At 48.4% G+C, this 27,465-nt stretch overlaps 1 protein-coding gene across 1 annotated transcript in view; it reads left to right on the forward strand.

Moving 5' to 3' along the window:
• LOC311124672 (teneurin-4-like) overlaps positions 1 to 27,465 on the forward strand; it is a gene marked incomplete at both ends in the record, with an annotated part of 140,040 nt that overhangs the window by 35,049 nt on the left and 77,526 nt on the right. The window contains 5 exon segments of the mRNA XM_084198778.1: positions 396 to 550; positions 14,601 to 14,702; positions 14,900 to 15,076; positions 17,726 to 18,132; positions 18,401 to 18,592. Coding sequence (XP_084054904.1) covers positions 396 to 550; positions 14,601 to 14,702; positions 14,900 to 15,076; positions 17,726 to 18,132; positions 18,401 to 18,592 — 1,033 coding nt within the window.

Genomic DNA, 27,465 nt, shown 5'->3' on the forward strand with positions numbered 1-27,465 from the left:
CATCCCTCCACCCCTCCATCCCTCCATCCCTCCATCCCTCTACCCCTCCATCCCTCCACCCCTCCATCCCTCTACCCCTCCACCCCTCCACCCCTCCATCCCTCCACCCCTCCACCCCTCCATCCCTCTACCCCTCCACCCCTCCATCCCTCCACCCCTCCACCCCTCCATCCCTCCACCCCTCCATCCTCCACCCCTCCATCCCTCCATCCCTCTACCCCTCCACCCCTCCACCCCTCCATCCCTCCATCCCTCCACCCCTCCACCCCTCCATCCCTCCACCCCTCCACCCCTCCATCCCTCCACCCCTCCATCCCTCCATCCCTCCACCCCTCCATCCCTCCATCCTCCACCCCTCCATCCCTCCATCCTCCAACCCTCCATCTCTCCACCAGGTATCACAGTGGATAAGTATGGAGTGATCTTCTTTGTGGACGGGACCATGATTAGACGAATTGACCAGAACGGGATCATCTCTACCCTGCTGGGGTTCAACGACCTGACCTCCGCACGACCTCTCAGCTGTGATGCTGTCATGGACATCTCTCAGGTACACAGACCGACACAGTAGTGATGGCATGTCCCTGGAGGTTGCAGTTTGCCCAGATGTGTGTGGGCGATGAGACTGCTGACCTCTGACCTCTCTCTCTCTCTTACCTACACACACATATAGACACACACACACAGTGAACACACACAGTGAACACACACAGACCAGCAGACTGCCACACCAGACAAAGACACTGGCAAGGACATGGTGTTGAGGTGAGGTCACCGCACCCTCAGGCTGTGTGTGTGTGTGTGTGTGTGTGTGTGTGTGTGTGTGTGTGTGTGTGTGTGTTTGAGTGAGTGCATGTGTTTAACTATACTTGAAGTCCAGAAGTCCCCACAAGAATAGTAACCGAACAAAACATTAACCAACTGGGGACATTTTGTTAGTCCCTACAAGGTCAAATGCTATTTCTAGGGTGTTTAGGGTTAAGGTTAGAATTAGTGTTAGGGTTAGGTTTAGGTTTAGGTTTAGGTTTAGGTTTAGGTTTAGGTTTAGGAGTTAGTAAAAATAGGATTTTGAATGGGACTGAATTGTCTATCTCCACACGGTTAGTTGTACAAGACTGTGTGTGTGTGTGTGTGTGTGTGTGTGCGCGTGATGACCAATCTCTGGTGGTTCTGTCACGTTGCACATCTGCCTAGCAACAGGCAGCAATATGGCTGATCAGAGGAGAGACTGCATGGCTCATTCCAGGGTCCTGATTATTGTTAGCTGTGATTCATCTCAACAATGGTGACCTCCTCTTCTCTGAAATACCTTTTTAGACTTCTGTCTCTCTCCTCCCTTCTTACGGCCTTCACTGCCTTTCTAGAAAAAAACAGAGGATACTGATTGTTGAAGACGATACCCTGGAAAACAGTGGTAATTATTACTGAGTGGACTATCCTGGTTAAATACTGTCTGTCTGAACCAGCCTATGTCCTTTACCCTGTCGACCGTGTACTGTCTGTCTATCTGTCTGTCTGTCTGAACCAGCCTATGACCTTTAGCCTGTCGACCGTGTACTGTCTGTCTGTCTGTCTGTCTGAACCAGCCTTTGACCTTTAGCCTGTCGACCGTGTACTGTCTGTCTGTCTGTCTGTCTGAACCAGCCTATGACCTTTAGCCTGTCGACCGTGTACTGTCTGTTTGTCTGTCTGTCTGAACCAGCCTATGACCTTTAGCCTGTCGACCGTGTTCTGTCTGTCTGAACCAGCCTTTGACCTTTAGCCTGTCGACCGTGTACTGTCTGTCTGTCTGTCTGTCTGTCTGAACCAGCCTATGACCTTTAGCCTGTCGACCGTGTACTGTCTGTCTATCTGTCTGTCTGTCTGAACCAGCCTTTGACCTTTAGCCTGTCGACCGTGTACTGTCTGTCTGTCTGTCTGTCTGAACCAGCTTATGACCTTTAGCCTGTCGACCGTGTACTGTCTGTCTGTCTGTCTGTCTGTCTGTCTGTCTGAACCAGCCTTTGACCTTTAGCCTGTCGACCGTGTACTGTCTGTCTGTCTGTCTGTCTGTCTGTCTGAACCAGCCTTTGACCTTTAGTCTGTCTGTCTACTGCTGGTGATTTGTTTGCAGACTGTAAGCACTGTCTGCTCTGTCCTGGGATGCGTCCAAAATAGCTCCAAATGCCCCATGGACCCTGGTCTAAAGTAGTGCACTATAAAGGGAATAGCGTTCCCTTTGGGACGCAGCCCTGCTGTACGAGAGCCAGTCAGGGTCATTTGTGGCTCACAGCTAACCGATCCTCAGGGGCCTCAGCTGCCAGTGGAGACCAGGAGTGTGTGTGTGTGTGTGTGTGTGTGTGTGTGTGTGTGTGTGTGTGTGTGTGTGTGTGTGTGTGTGTGTGTGTGTGTGTGTGAAGGGATGTAGTCAGAGCAGAGAGCTCCCAGCTGCCCAGCACTAACCCTCAGGGATACACAAACACACACACTCCCTCAGCTGCCCTACCCCCCACTCCCCTGTGGCCTCCTGCCAGAGCCAGGGGAGATACAGGCAGACTGACTGCAGCTAACTTCACTGAGAAGAGACACTCAGTAAAAAACAACCATTAAATATGCATCCCAGGCACACAGCGAGCTCCTACCACTTCAAACACGCGCACACACACACACACACACACACGCACACACACACACACACGCACGCACGCACGCACGCACGCACGCACGCACGCACGCACGCACGCACGCACGCACGCACGCACGCACGCACGCACGCACACACACACACACACACACACACACACACACACACAGACAGACACACACACACACACACACACACACACACAGACACACACACACACACACACACACACACACACAGACACACACACACACACACACACACACACACACACACACACATAGCTACTACTTGAAACAGTCCCCATCCTTCCTTTCACCCTGCGTCTCACTTTAGACATTCATCTGGAGACCGGATTCAGGTCGAGGGTCCGGAAAATAATTATAATAATTTGTACACTGAAAATTGACCACAACTTTGCCCCAAAAATAGATTGTATTTGAAAATAGCAATAATAATCCCTTGATGACATTGAGACACTAAGCTACCTGCCTGCCACATTGAGACACCATCACAAGTCTCTTTCTGTATTTGTGGGAATACTTGGGAACAGATTTCTTAAATTAAACTAATTATTTGCTGAATTACTGGTGGTTTTTGCTGTGAACAGAGATATAATATGCTGGCGTCTTTTCTTTCTCTGGAACGTGTTTGGTCCAATGACCTCTAGTCTTTTCTTTCTATGGAACGTGTTTGGTCCAATGACCTCTGGTTTTTTCTTTCTATGGAACGTGTTTGGTCCAATGACCTCTGGTTTTTTCTTTCTATGGAACGTGTTTGGTCCAATGACCTCTGGTCTTTTTCTTTCTCTGGAACGTGTTTGGTCCAATGACCTCTGGTCTTTTCTTTCTATGGAACGTGTTTGGTCCAATGACCTCTAGTCTTTTCTTTCTATGGAACGTGTTTGGTCCAATGACCTCTGGTCTTTTCTTTCTATGGAACGTGTTTGGTCCAATGACCTCCAGTCTTTTCTTTCTATGGAACGTGTTTGGTCCAATGACCTCTGGTCTTTTCTTTCTATGGAACGTGTTTGGTCCAATGACCTCTGGTTTTTTCTTTCTATGGAATGTGTTTGGTCCAATGACCTCTGGTCTTTTCTTTCTATGGAACGTGTTTGGTCCAATGACCTCTAGTCTTTTCTTTCTATGGAACGTGTTTGGTCCAATGACCTCTGGTCTTTTCTTTCTATGGAACGTGTTTGGTCCAATGACCTCCAGTCTTTTCTTTCTATGGAACGTGTTTGGTCCAATGACCTCTGGTCTTTTCTTTCTATGGAACGTGTTTGGTCCAATGACCTCTGGTTTTTTCTTTCTATGGAATGTGTTTGGTCCAATGACCTCTGGTCTTTTTCTTTCTCTGGAACGTGTTTGGTCCAATGACCTCTGGTCTTTTCTTTCTATGGAACGTGTTTGGTCCAATGACCTCTAGTCTTTTCTTTCTATGGAACGTGTTTGGTCCAATGACCTCTGGTCTTTTCTTTCTATGGAACGTGTTTGGTCCAATGACCTCCAGTCTTTTCTTTCTATGGAACGTGTTTGGTCCAATGACCTCTGGTCTTTTCTTTCTATGGAACGTGTTTGGTCCAAAGACCTCTGGTTTTTTCTTTCTATGGAATGTGTTTGGTCCAATGACCTCTGGTTTTTTCTTTCTATGGAACGTGTTTGGTCCAATGACCTCTGGTTTTTTCTTTCTATGGAACGTGTTTGGTCCAATAACCTCTAGTTTTTTCTTTCTATGGAATGTGTTTGGTCCAATGACCTCTAGTCTTTTTCTTTCTATGGAACGTGTTTGGTCCAATGACCTCTAGTCTTTTCTTTCTATGGAACGTGTTTGGTCCAATGACCTCTAGTCTTTTCTTTCTATGGAACGTGTTTGGTCCAATGACCTCTGGTCTTTTCTTTCTATGGAACGTGTTTGGTCCAATGACCTCTGGTCTTTTTCTTTCTATGGAATGTGTTTGGTCCAATGACCTCTGGTCTTTTCTTTCTATGGAACGTGTTTGGTCCAATGACCTCTGGTCTTTTTCTTTCAATGGAACGTGTTTGGTCCAATGACCTCCAGTCTTTTCTTTCTATGGAACGTGTTTGGTCCAATGACCTCTGGTCTTTTTCTTTCTATGGAATGTGTTTGGTCCAATGACCTCTGGTCTTTTTCTTTCTATGGAACGTGTTTGGTCCAATGACCTCCAGTCTTTTCTTTCTATGGAACGTGTTTGGTCCAATGACCTCTAGTCTTTTCTTTCTATGGAACGTGTTTGGTCCAATGACCTCTGGTCTTTTTCTTTCTATGGAATGTGTTTGGTCCAATGACCTCTGGTCTTTTTCTTTCTATGGAATGTGTTTGGTCCAATGACCTCTAGTCTTTTCTTTCCTCCTCCCTCGGTTTAGTATTTGCCTTTCAAATTAGGCCTCCGTTTTCCTAACCGTTTTTTGTTGTTGTTATGCAGAAGGTTAATAGTTTGACTCCAGCGAGAAATATTTTTAATGTGTTTTTACAAAGGTCTATGGCATTCTTTATGTCTGTTCTCCCCTGCTGAGTTCAAAGTTATATAGCAGGGAAAATCATGTCCTGGAATAAGATCACTATACCACATTCCCACTTCAAGGGTGTTACAGAAAGCTTCAGACAGAAAGCTTTATCAAGACTGTCGTGACAATGATGACGCACGTTCAGTTCGGTTCAAATCTGTTAGTGCACTACTTATTAACAGGGCCCATAGGGCTTTGTTCAAAAGTAGTGCACTATATAGTGAATAGGCTACCATTTCAGACACAGATAGGCTATTCAAACAGAGTGTAGGATTACTTATTTTCTCTAGACAGGCATCACATTGATAATAACAGAATCTGGAGGGAAAGCTTATGGTGAAGGGCCAGGCTATTGTCAAACAAGAGAGCTTACTAATACAACTAGATGGTTTTAGAGGGAGTTCATCATCCAGAGGGTTATAATACAACTAGATGGTTTTAGAGGGAGTTCATCATCCAGAGGGTTATAATACAACTAGATGGTTTTAGAGGTAGTGACAGTCTGTCCTAGTGGTAGTGACAGTCTGTCCCAGTGGTAGTGACAGTCTGTCCCAGTGGTAGTGAGTCTGTCCCAGTGGTAGTGAGTCTGTCCCAGTGGTAGTGACAGTCTGTCCCAGTGGTAGTGACAGTCTGTCCCAGTGGTAGTGAGTCTGTCCCAGTGGTAGTGACAGTCTGTCCCAGTGGTAGTGACAGTCTGTCCCAGTGGTAGTGAATCTGTCCCAGTGGTAGTGACAGTCTGTCCCAGTGGTAGTGACAGTCTGTCCCAGTGGTAGTGACAGTCTGTCCCAGTGGTAGTGACAGTCTGTCCCAGTGGTAGTGACAGTCTGTCCCAGTGGTAGTGACAGTCTGTCCCAGTGGTAGTGACAGTCTGTCCCAGTGGTAGTGACAGTCTGTCCCAGTGGTAGTGACAGTCTGTCCCAGTGGTAGTGACAGTCTGTCCCAGTGGTAGTGACAGTCTGTCCCAGTGGTAGTGACAGTCTGTCCCAGTGGTAGTGACAGTCTGTCCTCTGTCCCAGTGGTAGTGACAGTCTGTCCCAGTGGTAGTGACAGTCTGTCCCAGTGGTAGTGAGTCTGTCCCAGTGGTAGTGACAGTCTGTCCCAGTGGTAGTGACAGTCTGTCCCAGTGGTAGTGACAGTCTGTCCCAGTGGTAGTGACAGTCTGTCCCAGTGGTAGTGACAGTCTGTCCCAGTGGTAGTGACAGTCTGTCCCAGTGGTAGTGACAGTCTGTCCCAGTGGTAGTGAGTCTGTCCCAGTGGTAGTGACAGTCTGTCCCAGTGGTAGTGACAGTCTGTCCCAGTGGTAGTGACAGTCTGTCCCAGTGGTAGTGACAGTCTGTCCCAGTGGTAGTGACAGTCTGTCCCAGTGGTAGTGACAGTCTGTCCCAGTGGTAGTGACAGTCTGTCCCAGTGGTAGTGACAGTCTGTCCCAGTGGTAGTGACAGTCTGTCCCAGTGGTAGTGACAGTCTGTCCCAGTGGTAGTGAGTCTGTCCCAGTGGTAGGGACAGTCTGTCCCAGTGGTAGGGACAGTCTGTCCCAGTGGTAGTGACAGTCTGTCCCAGTGGTAGTGAGTCTGTCCCAGTGGTAGTGACAGTCTGTCCCAGTGGTAGTGAGTCTGTCCCAGTGGTAGTGACAGTCTGTCCCAGTGGTAGTGACAGTCTGTCCCAGTGGTAGTGACAGTCTGTCCCAGTGGTAGTGACAGTCTGTCCCAGTGGTAGTGACAGTCTGTCCCAGTGGTAGTGACAGTCTGTCCCAGTGGTAGTGACAGTCTGTCCCAGTGGTAGTGACAGTCTGTCCCAGTGGTAGTGACAGTCTGTCCCAGTGGTAGTGAGTCTGTCCCAGTGGTAGTGACAGTCTGTCCTAGTGGTAGTGACAGTCTGTCCCAGTGGTAGTGACAGTCTGTCCCAGTGGTAGTGACAGTCTGTCCCAGTGGTAGTGACAGTCTGTCCCAGTGGTAGTGACAGTCTGTCCCAGTGGTAGTGACAGTCTGTCCCAGTGGTAGTGACAGTCTGTCCCAGTGGTAGTGACAGTCTGTCCCAGTGGTAGTGACAGTCTGTCCCAGTGGTAGTGACAGTCTGTCCCAGTGGTAGTGACAGTCTGTCCCAGTGGTAGTGAGTCTGTCCCAGTGGTAGTGACAGTCTGTCCCAGTGGTAGTGAGTCTGTCCCAGTGGTAGGGACAGTCTGTCCCAGTGGTAGGGACAGTCTGTCCCAGTGGTAGTGACAGTCTGTCCCAGTGGTAGTGAGTCTGTCCCAGTGGTAGTGACAGTCTGTCCCAGTGGTAGTGAGTCTGTCCCAGTGGTAGTGACAGTCTGTCCCAGTGGTAGTGACAGTCTGTCCCAGTGGTAGTGACAGTCTGTCCCAGTGGTAGTGACAGTCTGTCCCAGTGGTAGTGACAGTCTGTCCCAGTGGTAGTGACAGTCTGTCCCAGTGGTAGTGACAGTCTGTCCCAGTGGTAGTGACAGTCTGTCCCAGTGGTAGTGACAGTCTGTCCCAGTGGTAGTGACAGTCTGTCCCAGTGGTAGTGACAGTCTGTCCCAGTGGTAGTGAGTCTGTCCCAGTGGTAGGGACAGTCTGTCCCAGTGGTAGTGACAGTCTGTCCCAGTGGTAGTGACAGTCTGTCCCAGTGGTAGTGAGTCTGTCCCAGTGGTAGTGACAGTCTGTTCCAGTGGTAGTGAGTCTGTCCCAGTGGTAGTGAGTCTGTCCCAGTGGTAGTGAGTCTGTCCCAGTGGTAGTGACAGTCTGTCCCAGTGGTAGTGACAGTCTGTCCCAGTGGTAGTGACAGTCTGTCCCAGTGGTAGTGACAGTCTGTCCCAGTGGTAGTGACAGTCTGTCCCAGTGGTAGGGACAGTCTGTCCCAGTGGTGTTGACAGTCTGTCCCAGTGGTAGTGACAGTCTGTCCCAGTGGTAGTGAGTCTGTCCCAGTGGTAGGGACAGTCTGTCCCAGTGGTAGTGACAGTCTGTCCCAGTGGTAGTGAGTCTGTCCCAGTGGTAGTGACAGTCTGTCCCAGTGGTAGTGACAGTCTGTCCCAGTGGTAGTGACAGTCTGTCCCAGTGGTAGTGAGTCTGTCCCAGTGGTAGTGACAGTCTGTCCTAGTGGTAGTGACAGTCTGTCCCAGTGGTAGGGACAGTCTGTCCCAGTGGTAGTGACAGTCTGTCCCAGTGGTAGTGACAGTCTGTCCCAGTGGTAGTGACAGTCTGTCCCAGTGGTAGTGACAGTCTGTCCCAGTGGTAGTGACAGTCTGTCCCAGTGGTAGTGACAGTCTGTCCCAGTGGTAGTGACAGTCTGTCCCAGTGGTAGTGACAGTCTGTCCTAGTGGTAGTGACAGTCTGTCCCAGTGGTAGGGACAGTCTGTCCCAGTGGTAGTGACAGTCTGTCCCAGTGGTAGTGACAGTCTGTCCTAGTGGTAGTGACAGTCTGTCCCAGTGGTAGTGACAGTCTGTCCCAGTGGTAGTGACAGTCTGTCCCAGTGGTAGTGACAGTCTGTCCCAGTGGTAGTGACAGTCTGTCCCAGTGGTAGTGACAGTCTGTCCCAGTGGTAGTGACAGTCTGTCCCAGTGGTAGTGACAGTCCCTGTGTCGGTGTGTGAGGGGTTTAGTCAGGGGTTAGGGGGTGTTGGGTATGATTGTGTTACAGCATGTGTGAAGAGGGGAAGAGGGGCTCTGGTCAGTCTGTCGGTGTGAAAACCCCTCTGCCAGCCAGGCAGCATACCATCTCATCTTCCTCTGCCTCGGCACCTCCACACTCATTAAATATTCAACCACCAGTGTTAACAGGAAATAGGTTTTAAGACATGTAAAATCATCCCCTCCTTATCCTCCTCTCATTCCCTGAGTCAGTTCATTTTCTGCTCTATGTAAGATGCTGCCATGTATCTGCTATGTCTGACCTCTTGTCTGTCTATCTGTTCGTCTGTCTGTCTGTCTGTCTGTCTGTCTGTCTGTCTGTCTGTCTGTATGTCTGTCTGTCTGTCTGTCTGTCTGTCTGTCTCTCTGTCTGTCTGTCTGTCTCTCTCTCTCTCTGTCAGTCTGTCTCTGTCTGTCTCTGTCTGTCTCTGTCTGTCTGTCTGTCTGTCTGTCTGTCTGTCTGTCCTGTTTATTTGTTGTGAGGATAAGAGAGAAGGAGGAGAGAGAAGAGTAGAGTAGTGTATATCTGCACTGTTCAAAAGTAGTGCATTATATAGGGAATAGAGTACCATTTGGAATTCAGCCAGAGGCTGAGGCAGACTATTGAGTGTTGTATTTTATGTTAGGATTGGGTTGGGGGACAAGGCCTTGCTATTTATGATGGGGTTGGGGACAAGGCCTTGCTATTTAGGTTGGGGTTGGGGAACAAGGCCTTGCTATTTATGTTTGGGGTTGGGGGACAAGGCCTTGCTATTTATGTTGGGTTGGAGGGAAGGTCTAGCTATTTATGTTTGGGGTTGGAGGGAAGGTCTAGCTATATATGTTGGGGTTGGGGGACAAGGCCTTGCTATTTATGTTGGGGTTGGGGACAAGGCCTTGCTATTTAGGTTGGGGTTGGGGAACAAGGCCTTGCTATTTATGTTTGGGGTTGGGGGACAAGGCCTTGCTATTTATGGTTGGGTTGGGGGACAAGGCCTTGCTATTTATGTTGGGTTGGAGGGAAGGTCTAGCTATATATGTTGGGGGAAGGCCTAGCTATTTATGTTGGGGTTGGGGGGAAGGCCTAGCTATTTATGTTGGGGTTGGGGGGAAGGCCTAGCTATATATGGTTGGGTTGGGGGACAAGGCCTTGCTATTTATGTTGGGGTTGGGGGACAAGGCCTTGCTATTTATGTTGGGGTTGGGGGACAAGGCCTTGCTATTTATGTTGGGTTGGAGGGAAGGTCTAGCTATTTATGTTGTGGTTGGGGGAAGGCCTAGCTATATATGTTGGGGTTGTGCTGGGGGAAGGTCTAGCTATGTATGTTGGGGTTGGGGGGAAGGCCTTGCTATTTATGTTGGGGTTGGGGGACAAGGCCTTGCTATTTATGTTGGGTTGGAGGGAAGGTCTAGCTATTTATGTTGTGCTGGGGGAAGGTCTAGCTATTTATGTTGGGGCTGGGGGAAGGTCTAGCTATTTATGTTGGGGTTGGGGGAAGGTCTAGCTGTTTATGTTGGGGTTGGGGGAGGCCTAGCTATTTATGTTGGGGTTGGGGGAAGGTCTAGCTATTTATGTTGGGGGAAGGTCTAGCTATTTATGTTGGGGTTGGGGGAAGGTCTAGCTGTTTATGTTGGGGTTGGGGGAAGGTCTAGCTGTTTATGTTGGGGTTGGGGGAGGCCTAGTTATTTATGTTGGGGTTGGGGGAAGGTCTAGCTATTTATGTTGGGGTTGTGCTGGGGGAAGGTCTAGCTATTTATGTTGGGGTTGTGCTGGGGGAAGGTCTAGCTATTTATGTTGGGGTTGTGCTGGGGGAAGGTCTAGCTATTTATGTTGGGGTTGTGCTGGGGGAAGGTCTAGCTATTTATGTTGGGGTTGGGGGACAAGGCCTTGCTATTTATGTTGGGGTTGGGGGAAGGTCTAGCTATTTATGTTGGGTTGGAGGGAAGGTCTAGCTATTTATGTTGGGGTTGGGGGACGGTCTAGCTATTTATGTTGGGGTTGTGCTGGGGGAAGGTCTAGCTATTTATGTTGGGGTTGTGCTGGGGGAAGGTCTAGCTATTTATGTTGGGGTTGGGGGAAGGTTTAGCTATTTATGTTGGGTTGGAGGGAAGGTCTAGCTATTTATGTTAGGGTTGGGGGAAGGTCTAGCTATTTATGTTGGGGTTGGGGGAAGGCCTAGCTATTTATGTTGGGGTTGTGCTGGGGGAAGGCCTTGCTATTTATGTTGGGGTTGGGGGACAAGGCCTTGCTATTTATGTTGGGTTGGAGGGAAGGTCTAGCTATATATGTTGGGGTTGGGGGAAGGCCTAGCTATATATGTTGGGGCTGGGGGAAGGCCTTGCTATTTATGTTGGGGTTGGGGGACAAGGCCTTGCTATTTATGTTAGGGTTGGGGGAAGGTCTAGCTATTTATGTTGGGGTTGGGGGAAGGCCTAGCTATTTATATTGGGTTGGGGGAAGGTCTAGCTGTCACGCCCTGGCTCTGGGGACTCTTAAATGTTGAGACAGGGTGTGGATTTTCATTGTTTAGTTTTCTATGTTTTAGTTCTAGATCGTGTTGATCTATGTTGGCCAGGGTGGTTCCCAATCAGAGACAGCTGTAGCTTGTTGTCTCTGATTGGGGTCCATACTTAGGCAGCCTGTTGGCACCAGTTAGTTGGTGGGATCTTGATCCGTAAAGGTTTGTTGTGTTATAACCTCAGGACTTCACGTATCGTTTGTTTGTTATTTTTGTCGTTAAGTACGTTAAATAAAAGTATGTATGCTTATCACGCTGCACCTTGGTCCGTGTCTTCAGTCAACGAGCGTGACACTAGCTATTTATGTTGGGGTTGGGGGAAGGCCTAGCTATTTTTGTTGGGGTTGGGATGGGGGGAAGGCCTAGCTGTTTATGTTGGGGTTGGGGTAAGGTCTAGCTATTTATGTTGGAGTTGGGGGGAAGGCCTAGCTATATATGTTGGAGTTGGGGGGAAGGCCTAGCTATTTTTGTTGGGGTTGGGGGACAAGGCCTTGCTATTTATGTTGGGGTTGGGGTAAGGTCTAGCTATTTATGTTGGGATGGGGGGAAGGCCTAGCTATATATGTTGGGGTTGGGGGACAAGGCCTTGCTATTTATGTTGGGGTTGGGGTAAGGTCTAGCTATTTATGTTGGGGTTGGGGGAAGGTCTAGCTATTTATGTTGGGGTTGGGGGAAGGCCTAGCTATTTATGTTGAGGTTGGGGGGAAGGTCTAGCTATTTATGTTGGAGTTGGGGGGAAGGCCTAGCTATATATGTTGGGGTTGGGGGAAGGTCTAGCTATTTATGTTGGGGTTGGGGCGAAGGCTTAACTATTTAGGTTGGGGTTGGGGGGAAGGTCTAGCTATTTATGTTGGGGTTGGGGGGAAGGCCTAACTATTTAGGTTGGGGTTGGGGGGAAGGCCTAGCTATGTATGTTGGGGTTGAGATGGGTGGAGGCCTAGCTATTTATGTTGGGGTTGAGATGGGTGGAGGCCTAGCTATTTATGTTGGGGTTGAGTTGCGGGGAAGGCCTAGCTGTTTATGTTGGGGTTGGGATGGGGGAAGGACTAGCTATTTATGTTGGGGTTGAGTTGCGGGGAAGGCCTAGCTATTTATGTTGGGGTTGGGTTGGGGGGAAGGACTAGCTATTTATGTTGGGGTTGGGATGGGGGGAGGCCTAGCTGTTTATGTTGGGGTTGGGTTGGGGGGAGCGTCTAGCTATTTATGTTTGGGTTGGGTTGGGGGGAAGGTCTAGCTATTTATGTTTGGGTTGGGTTGGGGGGAAGGTCTAGCTATTTATGTTTGGGTTGGGTTGGGGGGAAGGTCTAGCTATATATGTTGGGGTTGGGGGGAAGGCCTAACTATTTAGGTTGGGGTTGGGGGGAAGGCCTAGCTATATATGTTGGGGTTGGGATGGGGGGAGGCCTAGCTATATATGTTGGGGTTGGGATGGGGGGAAGGCCTAGCTGTTTATGTTGGGGTTGGGATGGGGGGAAGGTCTAGCTGTTTATGTTGGGGTTGGGATGGGGGGAAGGCCTAGCTATTTATGTTGGGGTTGGGATGGGTGGAAGGTGATTGGGTTGGGGGGAGGCCTAGCTGTTTATGTTGGGGTTGGGATGGGTGGAAGGTGATTGGGTTGAGGGGAGGCCTAGCTATTTATGTTGGGGTTGGGATGGGTGGAAGGTGATTGGGTTGAGGGGAGGCCTAGCTAGCTCTGTTTTTATTGGAGGCTGGAGGCTTGTAGAATGCAGGCAGGCAGAGCTGTTGGGATCAGCTCGTGAAGTGGAATTTAATGTGGCTTCCTGAGCTTATTTCACATTTATCAGTTAGAAACTATTTCCCCCGGGCCGTTTTAATCCACAAGTCAGCGATTTGAAGTTTTTATTACATTTTTTGCTGATGTATTGTTTAACTATTGTCAGTTGAAGGTTGAACCCACTCTGTGACCAGATCAAAACCCTGTATCTTCCTCTGTAGACTGTCACCGTGATATACTCTCTCTCTCTCTCTCTCTCTCTCTCTCTCTCTCTCTCTCTCTCTCTCTCTCTCTCTCTCTCTCTCTCTCTCTCTCTCTCTCTCTCTCTCTCTCTCTCTCTCTCTCTCTCTCTCTCTCTCTCTCTCTCTCTCTCTCTCTCTCTCTCTCTCTCTCTCTCTCTCTCTCTCTCTCTCTCTCTCTCTCTCTCTCTCTCTCTCTCTCTCTCTCTCTCTCTCTCTCTCTCTCTCTCTCTCTCTCTCTCTCTCTCTCTCTCTCTCTCTCCTACTCTCTCTCTCTCCTACTCTCTCTCTCTCTCTCTCTCTCTCTCTCTCACAGTGTTGGATTCTGCAGTATTTTCACCTGCTGTGTTTTCCTTTTTAGTTATACACAGTCTATAAAATACCCTTCAAAGTATTCTCTTAAATTGAGTATGGATTTCTGTTTGACAAAGCCAAGTTCAGAACCATAATTTACCACTATGTTAACATATTAGTTGATACTTTAGGGATTGCTCCCCAATCAATTTCTGAGGAGGGAGGTTTGTGAACTTTGCATTAACCGACCCACTATGAAAGATTACTCAAGCGTAGTAATGCAAGGTAATTTGATCCTGCGTTGTCCTATTTCCCAGTTGCTAACTCCAGCTCTCATATAATAAGTTGACCGGCATCGAGAACTGCTCTTTGCGTTTCCCAGTAAATTAAGACCAGATTTTAATCAGTCTTCCTTGTTGCTGCTTCCAGCCCTGCTATTGAAATACAACACTTCATATTGCTCTCCTCAGAGATGTGGGGGTGGGGTTTGGGGTGGCTATTATTTTCATAACAATAAGTCATAATTTGGGAGGCTGGAGGTGAGCAGTGCCTTTCATTTGATAAGTAGTGCTCTGGTTTCTCTTCAAGGACTTTACCTCCCGCTGTTTTTTTCCATTACTAAATTAATGACCCACAGCTGAGGGAGACATCCACTGTGAGGGGTGGCGATAGTCATCTCCTCCCTAAATGAAATGGTTTTAGCTCCCAGGCCTGTGGAGCTGTTATGAGATAGCTGGATATTTTCAACACTATCTAACAGTCCTGTAAATCCTTTTCAACGACTCTTGTTGCCCCCCAGGCTTTTTTTTACCCTCTCAGATGATTGTGAAAAATGTGTAGATCGATGCAAACATGCTTTCAGTTTTGGACCCAAAGCACCGGTCCTCACATGGCTTGGTGTCTGTCTGTCTCTGTCTGTATCCACTCAGGTGCGTCTGGAGTGGTCCACTCACCTCTCAGACCTCTTATCATATTCGCCGCTGTCTGTTTTTGACCTCTCAACATACACCGTCAGTTCCCATGGATAACTCCCTGTCCGCTGTCTGTCTGTTCCTCTGTAGGTGCGTCTGGAGTGGCCCACAGACCTGGCCGTCAGTCCCATGGATAACTCTCTGTACGTCCTGGATAACAATGTGGTGCTGCAGATCTCTGAGAACCATCAGGTGAGGAAACAAAACTTTTAACAGTAGACGGTACTACGCTAGACTTTACTTGAAATTATTTTGATATGTGATTGTTTTATCTACCTAAGTTGAATACATTGACCTTAGTTGAATGCACTGATTGTAATTCCCTGTGGATGAGAGCGTTAGACCGTCTGATACATTTAAATCATTCAAATGTCAAATGTAACCACCAGGTGCGTATTGTGGCGGGGAGGCCCATGCACTGCCAGGTGCCCGGCCTGGATCACTTCCTGGTCAGCAAGGTGGCAGTCCACGCCACCCTGGAGTCGGCCAACGCCCTCGCCGTCTCTCACAATGGCATCCTGTACATCTCTGAGTCAGACGAGAAGAAGATCAACCGTGTGAGACAGGTGAGACAGAGAAACAACTTCTTACTCATACCTGGACTTACCTGGGTCCATAATACCTGGACTTACCTGGGTCCTTCATACCTGGACTTACCTGGGTGATCATACATGGACTTCCCTGGGTGATCATACCTGGACATCCCTGGGTCCATCATACCTGTACTTACCTGGGTCATCATACCTAGACTTACCTGGGTCATCATACCTAGACTTACCTGGGTCACACATACCTGGACATACCAGGGTCACTCATACCTGGACTTACCTGGGTCACTCATACCTGTACTTACCTGGGTCCATCGTACCTGGACTTACCTGGGTCCATCATACCTGGACTTACCTGGGTCCATCATACCTGGACTTACCTGGGTCCATCATACATGTAATTACCTGGGTCACTCATACTTGGACTTACCTGGGTCACTCATACCTGGACTTACCTGGGTCCATCATACCTGGACTTACCTGGGTCCATCATACCTGGACTTACCTGGGTCCATCATACCTGTACTTACCTGGGTCCATCGTACCTGGACTTACCTGTGTCCATCATACCTGGACTTACCTGGGTCACTCATACCTGGACTTACCTGGGTCCATCATACCTGGACTTACCTGGGTCCATCATACCTGGACTTACCTGGGTCCATCATACCTGTACTTACCTGGGTCCATCGTACCTGGACTTACCTTGGTCCATCGTACCTGTACTTACCTGGGTCCATCGTACCTGTACTTACCTGGGTCCATCGTACCTGTACTTACCTGGGCTCATCGTACCTGGACTTACCTGGGTCCATCATACCTGGACTTACCTGGGCTCATCATACCTGGACTTACCTGGGTCACTCATACCTGGACTTCCCTGGGTCCATCATGCCTGTACTTACCTGGGTCCATCGTACCTGGACTTACCTGGGTCAATCGTATCTGGACTTACCTGGGTCCATCGTATCTGGACTTACCTGGGTCCATCATACCTGTACTTACCTGGGTCACTCATACCTGGACTTACCTGGGTCACTCATACCTAGATTTACCTGGGTCAATCGTACCTGGACTTACCTGGGTCCATCGTACCTGGACTTACCTGGGTCCATCATACCTGTACTTACCTGGGTCACTCATACCTGGACTTACCTGGGTCACTCATACCTAGATTTACCTGGGTCACTCATACCTGTACTTTCCTGGGTCACTCATACCTGTACTTACCTGGGTCCATCATACCTGGACTTACTTCGGTCTATCATACCTGGACTTACCTGGGTCCATCATACCTGGACTTACCTGGGCTCATCATACCTGGACTTACCTGGGTCCATCATATCTGTACTTACCTGGGTCCATCATACCTGTACTTACCTGGGTCCATCATAGCTGTACTTACCTGGGCTCATCATACCTGGACTTACCTGGGTCCATCATACCTGTACTTACCTGGGTCCATCATACCTGGACTTACCTGGGTCCATCATACCTGGGTCCATCATACCTGGACTTACCTGGGTCCATCATAGCTGTACTTACCTGGGTCCACCATACCTGGACTTACCTGGGTCCATCAAACCTGAACTTACCTGGGTCCATCATACCTGGGTCCATCATACCTGGACTTACTTACAAATGGGGATGATGGACCCAGTCTCATGAGATAACCCTTTATTACCCAGCCCCAGGAGATAACCCTTTATTACCCAGTCAGAGGAGATAACCCTTTATTACCCAGCCTCAGGAGATAACCCTTTATTACCCAGTCAGAGGAGATAACCCTTTATTACCCAGCCTCAGGAGATAACCCTTTATTACCCAGCCTCAGGAGATAACCCTTTATTACCCAGCCTCAGGAGATAACCCTTTATTACCCAGTCAGAGTAGATAACCCTTTATTACCCAGTCTCAGGAGATAACCCTTTATTACCCAGCCTCAGGAGATAACCCTTTATTACCCAGTCAGAGGAGATAACCCTTTATTACCCAGCCTCAGGAGATAACCCTTTATTACCCAGCCTCAGGAGATAACCCTTTATTACCCAGCCTCAGGAGATAACCCTTTATTACCCAGTCAGAGTAGATAACCCTTTATTACCCAGCCTCAGGAGATAACCGTTTATTACCCAGCCTCAGGAGATAACTCTTTATTACCAAGTCAGAGGAGATAACCCTTTATTACCCAGTCTCAGGAGATAACCCTTTATTACCCAGTCTCAGGAGATAACGCTTTATTACCCAGTCTCAGGAGATAATGCTTTATTACCCAGTCTCAGGAGATAACCCGTTATTACCCAGTCTCAGGAGATAACCCTTTATTACCCAGTCTCAGGAGATAATGCTTTATTACCCAGTCTCAGGAGACAACCCATTATTACCAAGTCGGAGGAGATAACCCTTTATTACCCAGCCTCAGGAGATAACCCTTTATTACCCAGTCTCAGGAGATAATGCTTTATTACCCAGTCTCAGGAGACAACCCATTATTACCAAGTCGGAGGAGATAACCCTTTATTACCCAGCCTCAGGAGATAACCCTTTGTTATCTGTTTTACTATTTTACTTGCAATGGTCATGATCGTTGAATGCACTGTAAGATTCTCTGTCCGGACAAGACCGAGCATCTTCTCCTTGCATGTAAACATTTCCTGTAAATTTCAGGTGTCCACCAATGGAGAGATCTCATTGGTGGCTGGGGCGCCCAGCGGCTGCGACTGTAAGAACGACGCTAACTGTGACTGTTACTCCGGCGACGATGGCTATGCAAAAGATGCCAAAGTCAACGCCCCGTCCTCATTGGCTGTCTCCCCCGATGGTGAACTCTTCATCGCCGACCTTGGCAACATCCGTATTCGTTACGTCCGACGGAACAAGCCTTACCTGAACCCACTCAGCATGTACGAAGTCTCCTCCCCCATCAGTGATGAACTCTATCTCTTTGACTCCAACGGTAGTCACATCTACACCCAGAGTCTGACCACAGGGGATCATCTCTATAACCTGACGTACTCCGGAGAGGGAGACCTGGCCAGCATCACGGATCAGAACAACAACATAGTGACCATCAGGTATCCTGCTTTATCTACCTATTTATCTGATTTAATGCTGCAGTAGTCTCTCAATTCCACTCTTATTTTACAAGTCTTTTACTATTTTAATTGGTGTCTTAATTGTATTATTATCTTAATTTTATATTTGTCTAGAAAACATATTGTTTTTTTTCTTTCTCACTTTTTATTAGTTTATTTGTTAAGCACTTTGAACTACATTTGTTGTCAGAAATGTGCTATATACGCTGTACATGAAGTTTGATTGATTGATTGATTGATTGATCAGGAGGGATACAACAGGGATGCCTCTGTGGTTGATGGCGCCTGATGGACGGACGTTCTGGTTCACCATTGGGACCAACAACGCCCTGAAGGCCATCGCTGCTCAGGGGCAGGAGCTGGCCATGATGACCTACCACGGGAGCTCCGCATTACTGGCCTCCAAGAGCAACAGCAACGGATGGACCACCTTCTATGAGTGAGTAGACTGGATATTCTGTTTACCCCAAACACACCTGCATCCCAAAGCAATTGGTAGAGGTATTGAGAGGACAATACAGTGCCATCACTTTTTCCACATTTTGTTTTGTTACAGCCTGAATTTAAAATCGATTAAATTGAGATGTTTTGCCACTGGCCTACATACAATACCCCATCATGTCTTGGTCTAAGGCACTGCATCGCAGTGCTAGCTGTGCCACTAGAGATCCTGGTTCGTATCCAGGCTCTGTCGTAGCCAGCCGCGACCGACCGGGAGACCCATGGGGCAGCGCACAATTGGCCCAGCGTCATCCAGGGTAGGGGAGGGAATGGCCGGCAGGGATGTAGCTCAGTTGGTAGAGCATGGCGTTTGCAACGCCAGGGTTGTGGGTTCGTTTCCCACGAGGGGCCAGTATGAAAAAAGATATATATATAATGTATGCACCTACTAACTGTAAGTCGCTCTGGATAAGAGCGTCTGCTAAATGACTAAAATGTAAAATGTAAGTAGACTAGATATTTTGTTTACCCCAAACACACCTGCATCCCAAAGCAATTGCAGTAGAAATATATGTGCCAGGCTCCCAGCTGAGTTGATTACAGACTAAGGCTTTTTAGTAGCTACATTGGATCAAAGCTCAGTTCATAATGGACTTTTCTCTGACAATCCCCCCCCCCAAAAATCCCTTTTTCTGGATTACATCATGTTACTATGGATACCATCACTTGGCTAGAATCGTTGGTGTGTATTTCAAAGTAACACTAAAAGTTTAAGCAAGGGGGTGGCTTTAGTTTAGTTGGCAGGTGGGTGGCTTTAGTTTAGTTGGCAGGTGGGTGGCTTTAGTTTAGTTGGCAGGTGGGTGGCTTTAGTTTAGTTGGCAGGTGGGTGGCTTTAGTTTAGCTGGCAGGTGGGTGGCTTTAGTTTAGTTGTCAGGTGGGTGGCTTTAGTTTAGCTGGCAGGTGGGTGGCTTTAGTTTAGTTGGCAGGTGGGTGGCTTTAGTTTAGTTGGCAGGTGGGTGGCTTTAGTTTAGTTGACAGGTGGGTGGCATTAGTTTAATTGGCAGGTGGGTGGCTTTAGTTTAGTTGACAGGTGGGTGGCATTAGTTTAATTGGCAGGTGGGTGGCTTTAGTTTAGTTGGCAGGTGGGTGGCTTTAGTTTAATTGGCAGGTGGGTGGCTTTAGTTTAGTTGGCAGGTGGGTGGCTTTAGTTTAGTTGGCAGGTGGGTGGCTTTAGTTTAGTTGGCAGGTGGGTGGCTTTAGTTTAATTGGCAGGTGGGTGGCTTTAGTTTAGTTGGCAGGTGGGTGGCTTTAGTTTAGTTGGCAGGTGGGTGGCTTTAGTTTAGTTGGCAGGTGGGTGGCTTTAGTTTAATTGGCAGGTGGGTGGCTTTAGTTTAGTTGGCAGGTGGGTGGCTTTAGTTTAGTTGGCAGGTGGGTGGCTTTAGTTTAGTTGGCAGGTGGGTGGCTTTAGTTTAGTTGGCAGGTGGGTGGCTTTAGTTTAATTGGCAGGTGGGTGGCTTTAGTTTAGTTGGCAGGTGGGTGGCTTTAGTTTAGTTGGCAGGTGGGTGGCTTTAGTTTAGTTGACAGGTGGGTGGCTTTAGTATAATTGGCAGGTGGATGGCTTTAGTTTAGTTGGCAGGTGGGTGGCTTTAGTGTAGTTGGCAGGTGGGTGGCTTTAGTTTAGCTGGCAGGTGGGTGGCTTTAGTATAATTGGCAGGTGGGTGGCTTTAGTTTAGTTGACAGGTGGGTGGCATTAGTTTAATTGGCAGGTGGGTGGCTTTAGTTTAGTTGGCAGGTGGGTGGCTTTAGTTTAGTTGGCAGGTGGGTGGCTTTAGTTTAGCTGGCAGGTGGGTGGCTTTAGTTTAGTTGTCAGGTGGGTGGCTTTAGTATAATTGGCAGGTGGATGGCTTTAGTTTAGTTGGCAGGTGGGTGGCTTTAGTGTAGTTGGCAGGTGGGTGGCTTTAGTTTAGCTGGCAGGTGGGTGGCTTTAGTATAATTGGCAGGTGGGTGGCTTTAGTTTAGTTGACAGGTGGGTGGCATTAGTTTAATTGGCAGGTGGGTGGCTTTAGTTTAGTTGGCAGGTGGGTGGCTTTAGTTTAGTTGGCAGGTGTGTGGCTTTAGTTTAGTTGGCAGGTGGGTGGCTTTAGTTTAGTTGTCAGGTGGGTGGCTTTAGTTTAGCTGGCAGGTGGGTGGCTTTAGTTTAGTTGTCAGGTGGGTGGCTTTAGTTTAGTTGGCAGGTGGGTGGCTTTAGTTTAGTTGGCAGGTGGGTGGCTTTAGTTTAGCTGGCAGGTGGGTGGCTTTAGTTTAGTTGTCAGGTGGGTGGCTTTAGTATAATTGGCAGGTGGATGGCTTTAGTTTAGTTGGCAGGTGGGTGGCTTTAGTGTAGTTGGCAGGTGGGTGGCTTTAGTTTAGCTGGCAGGTGGGTGGCTTTAGTATAATTGGCAGGTGGGTGGCTTTAGTTTAGTTGACAGGTGGGTGGCTTTAGTTTAGCTGGCAGGTGGGTGGCTTTAGTTTAGCTGGCAGGTGGGTGGCTTTAGTATAATTGGCAGGTGGGTGGCTTTAGTTTAGTTGTCAGATGGGTGGCTTTAGTTTAGCTGGCAGGTGGGTGGCTTTAGTTTAGTTGGCAGGTGGGTGGCTTTAGTTTAGTTGGCAGGTGGGTGGCATTAGTTTAATTGGCAGGTGGGTGGCTTTAGTTTAGTTGGCAGGTGGGTGGCTTTAGTTTAGTTGGCAGGTGTGTGGCTTTAGTTTAGTTGGCAGGTGGGTGGCTTTAGTTTAGTTGTCAGGTGGGTGGCTTTAGTTTAGTTGACAGGTGGGTGGCATTAGTTTAATTGGCAGGTGGGTGGCTTTAGTTTAGTTGGCAGGTGGGTGGCTTTAGTTTAATTGGCAGGTGGGTGGCTTTAGTTTAGTTGGCAGGTGGGTGGCTTTAGTTTAATTGGCAGGTGGGTGGCTTTAGTTTAGTTGGCAGGTGGGTGGCTTTAGTTTAGTTGGCAGGTGGGTGGCTTTAGTTTAGTTGGCAGGTGGGTGGCTTTAGTTTAATTGGCAGGTGGGTGGCTTTAGTTTAGTTGGCAGGTGGGTGGCTTTAGTTTAGTTGGCAGGTGGGTGGCTTTAGTTTAGTTGGCAGGTGGGTGGCTTTAGTTTAATTGGCAGGTGGGTGGCTTTAGTTTAGTTGGCAGGTGGGTGGCTTTAGTTTAGTTGGCAGGTGGGTGGCTTTAGTTTAGTTGGCAGGTGGGTGGCTTTAGTTTAGTTGGCAGGTGGGTGGCTTTAGTTTAATTGGCAGGTGGGTGGCTTTAGTTTAGTTGGCAGGTGGGTGGCTTTAGTTTAATTGGCAGGTGGGTGGCTTTAGTTTAGTTGGCAGGTGGGTGGCTTTAGTTTAGTTGGCAGGTGGGTGGCTTTAGTTTAGTTGGCAGGTGGGTGGCTTTAGTTTAGTTGGCAGGTGGGTGGCTTTAGTTTAGCTGGCAGGTGGGTGGCTTTAGTTTAGTTGTCAGGTGGGTGGCTTTAGTTTAGCTGGCAGGTGGGTGGCTTTAGTTTAGTTGGCAGGTGGGTGGCTTTAGTTTAGTTGGCAGGTGGGTGGCTTTAGTTTAGTTGACAGGTGGGTGGCATTAGTTTAATTGGCAGGTGGGTGGCTTTAGTTTAGTTGACAGGTGGGTGGCATTAGTTTAATTGGCAGGTGGGTGGCTTTAGTTTAGTTGGCAGGTGGGTGGCTTTAGTTTAATTGGCAGGTGGGTGGCTTTAGTTTAGTTGGCAGGTGGGTGGCTTTAGTTTAGTTGGCAGGTGGGTGGCTTTAGTTTAGTTGGCAGGTGGGTGGCTTTAGTTTAATTGGCAGGTGGGTGGCTTTAGTTTAGTTGGCAGGTGGGTGGCTTTAGTTTAGTTGGCAGGTGGGTGGCTTTAGTTTAGTTGGCAGGTGGGTGGCTTTAGTTTAATTGGCAGGTGGGTGGCTTTAGTTTAGTTGGCAGGTGGGTGGCTTTAGTTTAGTTGGCAGGTGGGTGGCTTTAGTTTAGTTGGCAGGTGGGTGGCTTTAGTTTAGTTGGCAGGTGGGTGGCTTTAGTTTAATTGGCAGGTGGGTGGCTTTAGTTTAGTTGGCAGGTGGGTGGCTTTAGTTTAGTTGGCAGGTGGGTGGCTTTAGTTTAGTTGACAGGTGGGTGGCTTTAGTATAATTGGCAGGTGGATGGCTTTAGTTTAGTTGGCAGGTGGGTGGCTTTAGTGTAGTTGGCAGGTGGGTGGCTTTAGTTTAGCTGGCAGGTGGGTGGCTTTAGTATAATTGGCAGGTGGGTGGCTTTAGTTTAGTTGACAGGTGGGTGGCATTAGTTTAATTGGCAGGTGGGTGGCTTTAGTTTAGTTGGCAGGTGGGTGGCTTTAGTTTAGTTGGCAGGTGGGTGGCTTTAGTTTAGCTGGCAGGTGGGTGGCTTTAGTTTAGTTGTCAGGTGGGTGGCTTTAGTATAATTGGCAGGTGGATGGCTTTAGTTTAGTTGGCAGGTGGGTGGCTTTAGTGTAGTTGGCAGGTGGGTGGCTTTAGTTTAGCTGGCAGGTGGGTGGCTTTAGTATAATTGGCAGGTGGGTGGCTTTAGTTTAGTTGACAGGTGGGTGGCATTAGTTTAATTGGCAGGTGGGTGGCTTTAGTTTAGTTGGCAGGTGGGTGGCTTTAGTTTAGTTGGCAGGTGTGTGGCTTTAGTTTAGTTGGCAGGTGGGTGGCTTTAGTTTAGTTGTCAGGTGGGTGGCTTTAGTTTAGCTGGCAGGTGGGTGGCTTTAGTTTAGTTGTCAGGTGGGTGGCTTTAGTTTAGTTGGCAGGTGGGTGGCTTTAGTTTAGTTGGCAGGTGGGTGGCTTTAGTTTAGCTGGCAGGTGGGTGGCTTTAGTTTAGTTGTCAGGTGGGTGGCTTTAGTATAATTGGCAGGTGGATGGCTTTAGTTTAGTTGGCAGGTGGGTGGCTTTAGTGTAGTTGGCAGGTGGGTGGCTTTAGTTTAGCTGGCAGGTGGGTGGCTTTAGTATAATTGGCAGGTGGGTGGCTTTAGTTTAGTTGACAGGTGGGTGGCTTTAGTTTAGCTGGCAGGTGGGTGGCTTTAGTTTAGCTGGCAGGTGGGTGGCTTTAGTATAATTGGCAGGTGGGTGGCTTTAGTTTAGTTGTCAGATGGGTGGCTTTAGTTTAGCTGGCAGGTGGGTGGCTTTAGTTTAGTTGGCAGGTGGGTGGCTTTAGTTTAGTTGGCAGGTGGGTGGCATTAGTTTAATTGGCAGGTGGGTGGCTTTAGTTTAGTTGGCAGGTGGGTGGCTTTAGTTTAGTTGGCAGGTGTGTGGCTTTAGTTTAGTTGGCAGGTGGGTGGCTTTAGTTTAGTTGTCAGGTGGGTGGCTTTAGTTTAGCTGGCAGGTGGGTGGCTTTAGTATAATTGGCAGGTGGGTGGCTTTAGTTTAGTTGACAGGTGGGTGGCATTAGTTTAATTGGCAGGTGGGTGGCTTTAGTTTAGTTGGCAGGTGGGTGGCTTTAGTTTAGTTGTCAGGTGGGTGGCTTTAGTTTAGCTGGCAGGTGGGTGGCTTTAGTATAATTGGCAGGTGGGTGGCTTTAGTTTAGTTGACAGGTGGGTGGCATTAGTGTAGTTGGCAGGTGGGTGGCTTTAGTTTAGCTGGCAGGTGGGTGGCTTTAGTATAATTGGCAGGTGGGTGGCTTTAGTTTAGTTGACAGGTGGGTGGCATTAGTTTAATTGGCAGGTGGGTGGCTTTAGTTTAGTTGGCAGGTGGGTGGCTTTAGTTTAGTTGGCAGGTGTGTGGCTTTAGTTTAGTTGGCAGGTGGGTGGCTTTAGTTTAGTTGTCAAGTGGGTGGCTTTAGTTTAGCTGGCAGGTGGGTGGCTTTAGTATAATTGGCAGGTGGGTGGCTTTAGTTTAGTTGACAGGTGGGTGGCATTAGTTTAATTGGCAGGTGGGTGGCTTTAGTTTAGTTGGCAGGTGGGTGGCTTTAGTTTAGTTGTCAGGTGGGTGGCTTTAGTTTAGCTGGCAGGTGGGTGGCTTTAGTATAATTGGCAGGTGGGTGGCTTTAGTTTAGTTGACAGGTGGGTGGCATTAGTTTAATTGGCAGGTGGGTGGCTTTAGTGTAGTTGGCAGGTGGGTGGCTTTAGTTTAGCTGGCAGGTGGGTGGCTTTAGTATAATTGGCAGGTGGGTGGCTTTAGTTTAGTTGACAGGTGGGTGGCATTAGTTTAATTGGCAGGTGGGTGGCTTTAGTTTAGTTGGCAGGTGGGTGGCTTTAGTTTAGTTGGCAGGTGTGTGGCTTTAGTTTAGTTGGCAGGTGGGTGGCTTTAGTTTAGTTGTCAGGTGGGTGGCTTTAGTTTAGCTGGCAGGTGGGTGGCTTTAGTATAATTGGCAGGTGGGTGGCTTTAGTTTAGTTGACAGGTGGGTGGCATTAGTTTAATTGGCAGGTGGGTGGCTTTAGTTTAGTTGGCAGGTGGGTGGCTTTAGTTTAGTTGGCAGATGTGTGGCTTTAGTTTAGTTGGCAGGTGGGTGGCTTTAGTTTAGTTGTCAGGTGGGTGGCTTTAGTTTAGTTGTCAGGTGGGTGGCTTTAGTTTAGTTGTCAGGTGGGTGGCTTTAGTTTAGTTGTCAGGTGGGTGGCTTTAGTTTAGTTGTCAGGTGGGTGGCTTTAGTTTAGTTGGCAGGTGGGTGGCTTTAGTTTAGTTGGCAGGTGGGTGGCTTTAGTTTAGTTGGCAGGTGGGTGGCTTTAGTTTAGTTGGCAGGTGGGTGGCTTTAGTTTAGTTGTCAGGTGGGTGGCTTTAGTTTAGTTGGCAGGTGGGTGGCTTTAGTATAATTGGCAGGTGGGTGGCTTTAGTTTAGTTGGCAGGTGGGTGGCTTTAGTTTAGTTGGCAGGTGGGTGGCTTTAGTTTAGTTGTCAGGTGGGTGGCTTTAGTTTAGTTGTCAGGTGGGTGGCTTTAGTTTAGTTGGCAGGTGGGTGGCTTTAGTTTAGTTGGCAGGTGGGTGGCTTTAGTTTAGCTGGCAGGTGGGTGGCTTTAGTATAATTGGCAGGTGGGTGGCTTTAGTTTAGTTGACAGGTGGGTGGCATTAGTTTAATTGGCAGGTGGGTGGCTTTAGTGTAGTTGGCAGGTGGGTGGCTTTAGTTTAGCTGGCAGGTGGGTGGCTTTAGTATAATTGGCAGGTGGGTGGCTTTAGTTTAGTTGACAGGTGGGTGGCATTAGTTTAATTGGCAGGTGGGTGGCTTTAGTTTAGTTGGCAGGTGGGTGGCTTTAGTTTAGTTGGCAGGTGTGTGGCTTTAGTTTAGTTGGCAGGTGGGTGGCTTTAGTTTAGTTGTCAGGTGGGTGGCTTTAGTTTAGCTGGCAGGTGGGTGGCTTTAGTATAATTGGCAGGTGGGTGGCTTTAGTTTAGTTGACAGGTGGGTGGCATTAGTTTAATTGGCAGGTGGGTGGCTTTAGTTTAGTTGGCAGGTGGGTGGCTTTAGTTTAGTTGGCAGGTGTGTGGCTTTAGTTTAGTTGGCAGGTGGGTGGCTTTAGTTTAGTTGTCAGGTGGGTGGCTTTAGTTTAGTTGTCAGGTGGGTGGCTTTAGTTTAGTTGGCAGGTGGGTGGCTTTAGTTTAGTTGGCAGGTGGGTGGCTTTAGTTTAGTTGTCAGGTGGGTGGCTTTAGTTTAGTTGGCAGGTGGGTGGCTTTAGTTTAGTTGGCAGGTGGGTGGCTTTAGTTTAGTTGGCAGGTGGGTGGCTTTAGTTTAGCTGGCAGGTGGGTGGCTTTAGTTTAGTTGGCAGGTGGGTGGCTTTAGTTTAGTTGGCAGGTGGGTGGCTTTAGTTTAGTTGTCAGGTGGGTGGCTTTAGTTTAGTTGTCAGGTGGGTGGCTTTAGTTTAGTTGGCAGGTGGGTGGCTTTAGTTTAGTTGGCAGGTGGGTGGCTTTAGTTTAGTTGTCAGGTGGGTGGCTTTAGTTTAGTTGGCAGGTGGGTGGCTTTAGTTTAGTTGTCAGGTGGGTGGCTTTAGTTTAGTTGGCAGGTGGGTGGCTTTAGTTTAGTTGACAGGTGGGTGGCTTTAGTTTAGTTGGCAGGTGGGTGGCTTTAGTTTAGTTGTCAGGTGGGTGGCTTTAGTTTAGCTGGCAGGTGGGTGGCTTTAGTTTAGCTGGCAGGTGGGTGGCTTTAGTTTAGTTGGCAGGTGGGTGGCTTTAGTTTAGTTGTCAGGTGGGTGGCTTTAGTTTAGTTGTCAGGTGGGTGGCTTTAGTTTAGCTGGCAGGTGGTGGCTTTAGTTTAGCTGGCAGGTGGGTGGCTTTAGTTTAGCTGGCAGGTGGGTGGCTTTAGTTTAGCTGGCAGGTGGGTGGCTTTAGTTTAGTTGGCACATGCATAGCCGGGCAGGTGTTACTATGATATATGACTATAGTATTTCGGGGACCCGGACCGTCTCTTTATTCCTGAATGTCCCTGTCACTCAGAAATACAAGACCTGTACCAGTCAAGGTGTCATCCTATTTAGTCGGTGGCTGGTACATGGGTGGCAGGTCGAGTTTTAGGGATGTTTTCTGCGGCAGGTGACTTTAATATTTTGGAGACACAAGCCACCTCTCTATTCCTGCATGTCTCTGATTATAACTACAGGATCTGTACGAGACAGGATGTAATCCTATTGTCTCTCTTATGAATGACATACAGGATCTGTACGAGACAGGATGTAATCCTATTGTCTCTCTTATGAATGACATACAGGATCTGTACGAGACAGGATGTAATCCTATTGCCTCTCTTATGAATGACATACAGGATCTGTACGAGACAGGATGTAATCCTATTGCCTCTCTTATGAATGACATACAGGACCTGTATGAGACAGAATGTAATCCTATTGCCTCTCTTATGAATGACATACAGGATCTGTACGAGACAGGATGTAATCCTATTGCCTCTCTTATGAATGACATACAG

This window comes from Coregonus lavaretus (genome assembly GCF_964263955.1).
Source record: "Coregonus lavaretus genome assembly, contig: HAP1_SCAFFOLD_1024, whole genome shotgun sequence".
NCBI lineage: Eukaryota > Metazoa > Chordata > Actinopteri > Salmoniformes > Salmonidae > Coregonus > Coregonus lavaretus.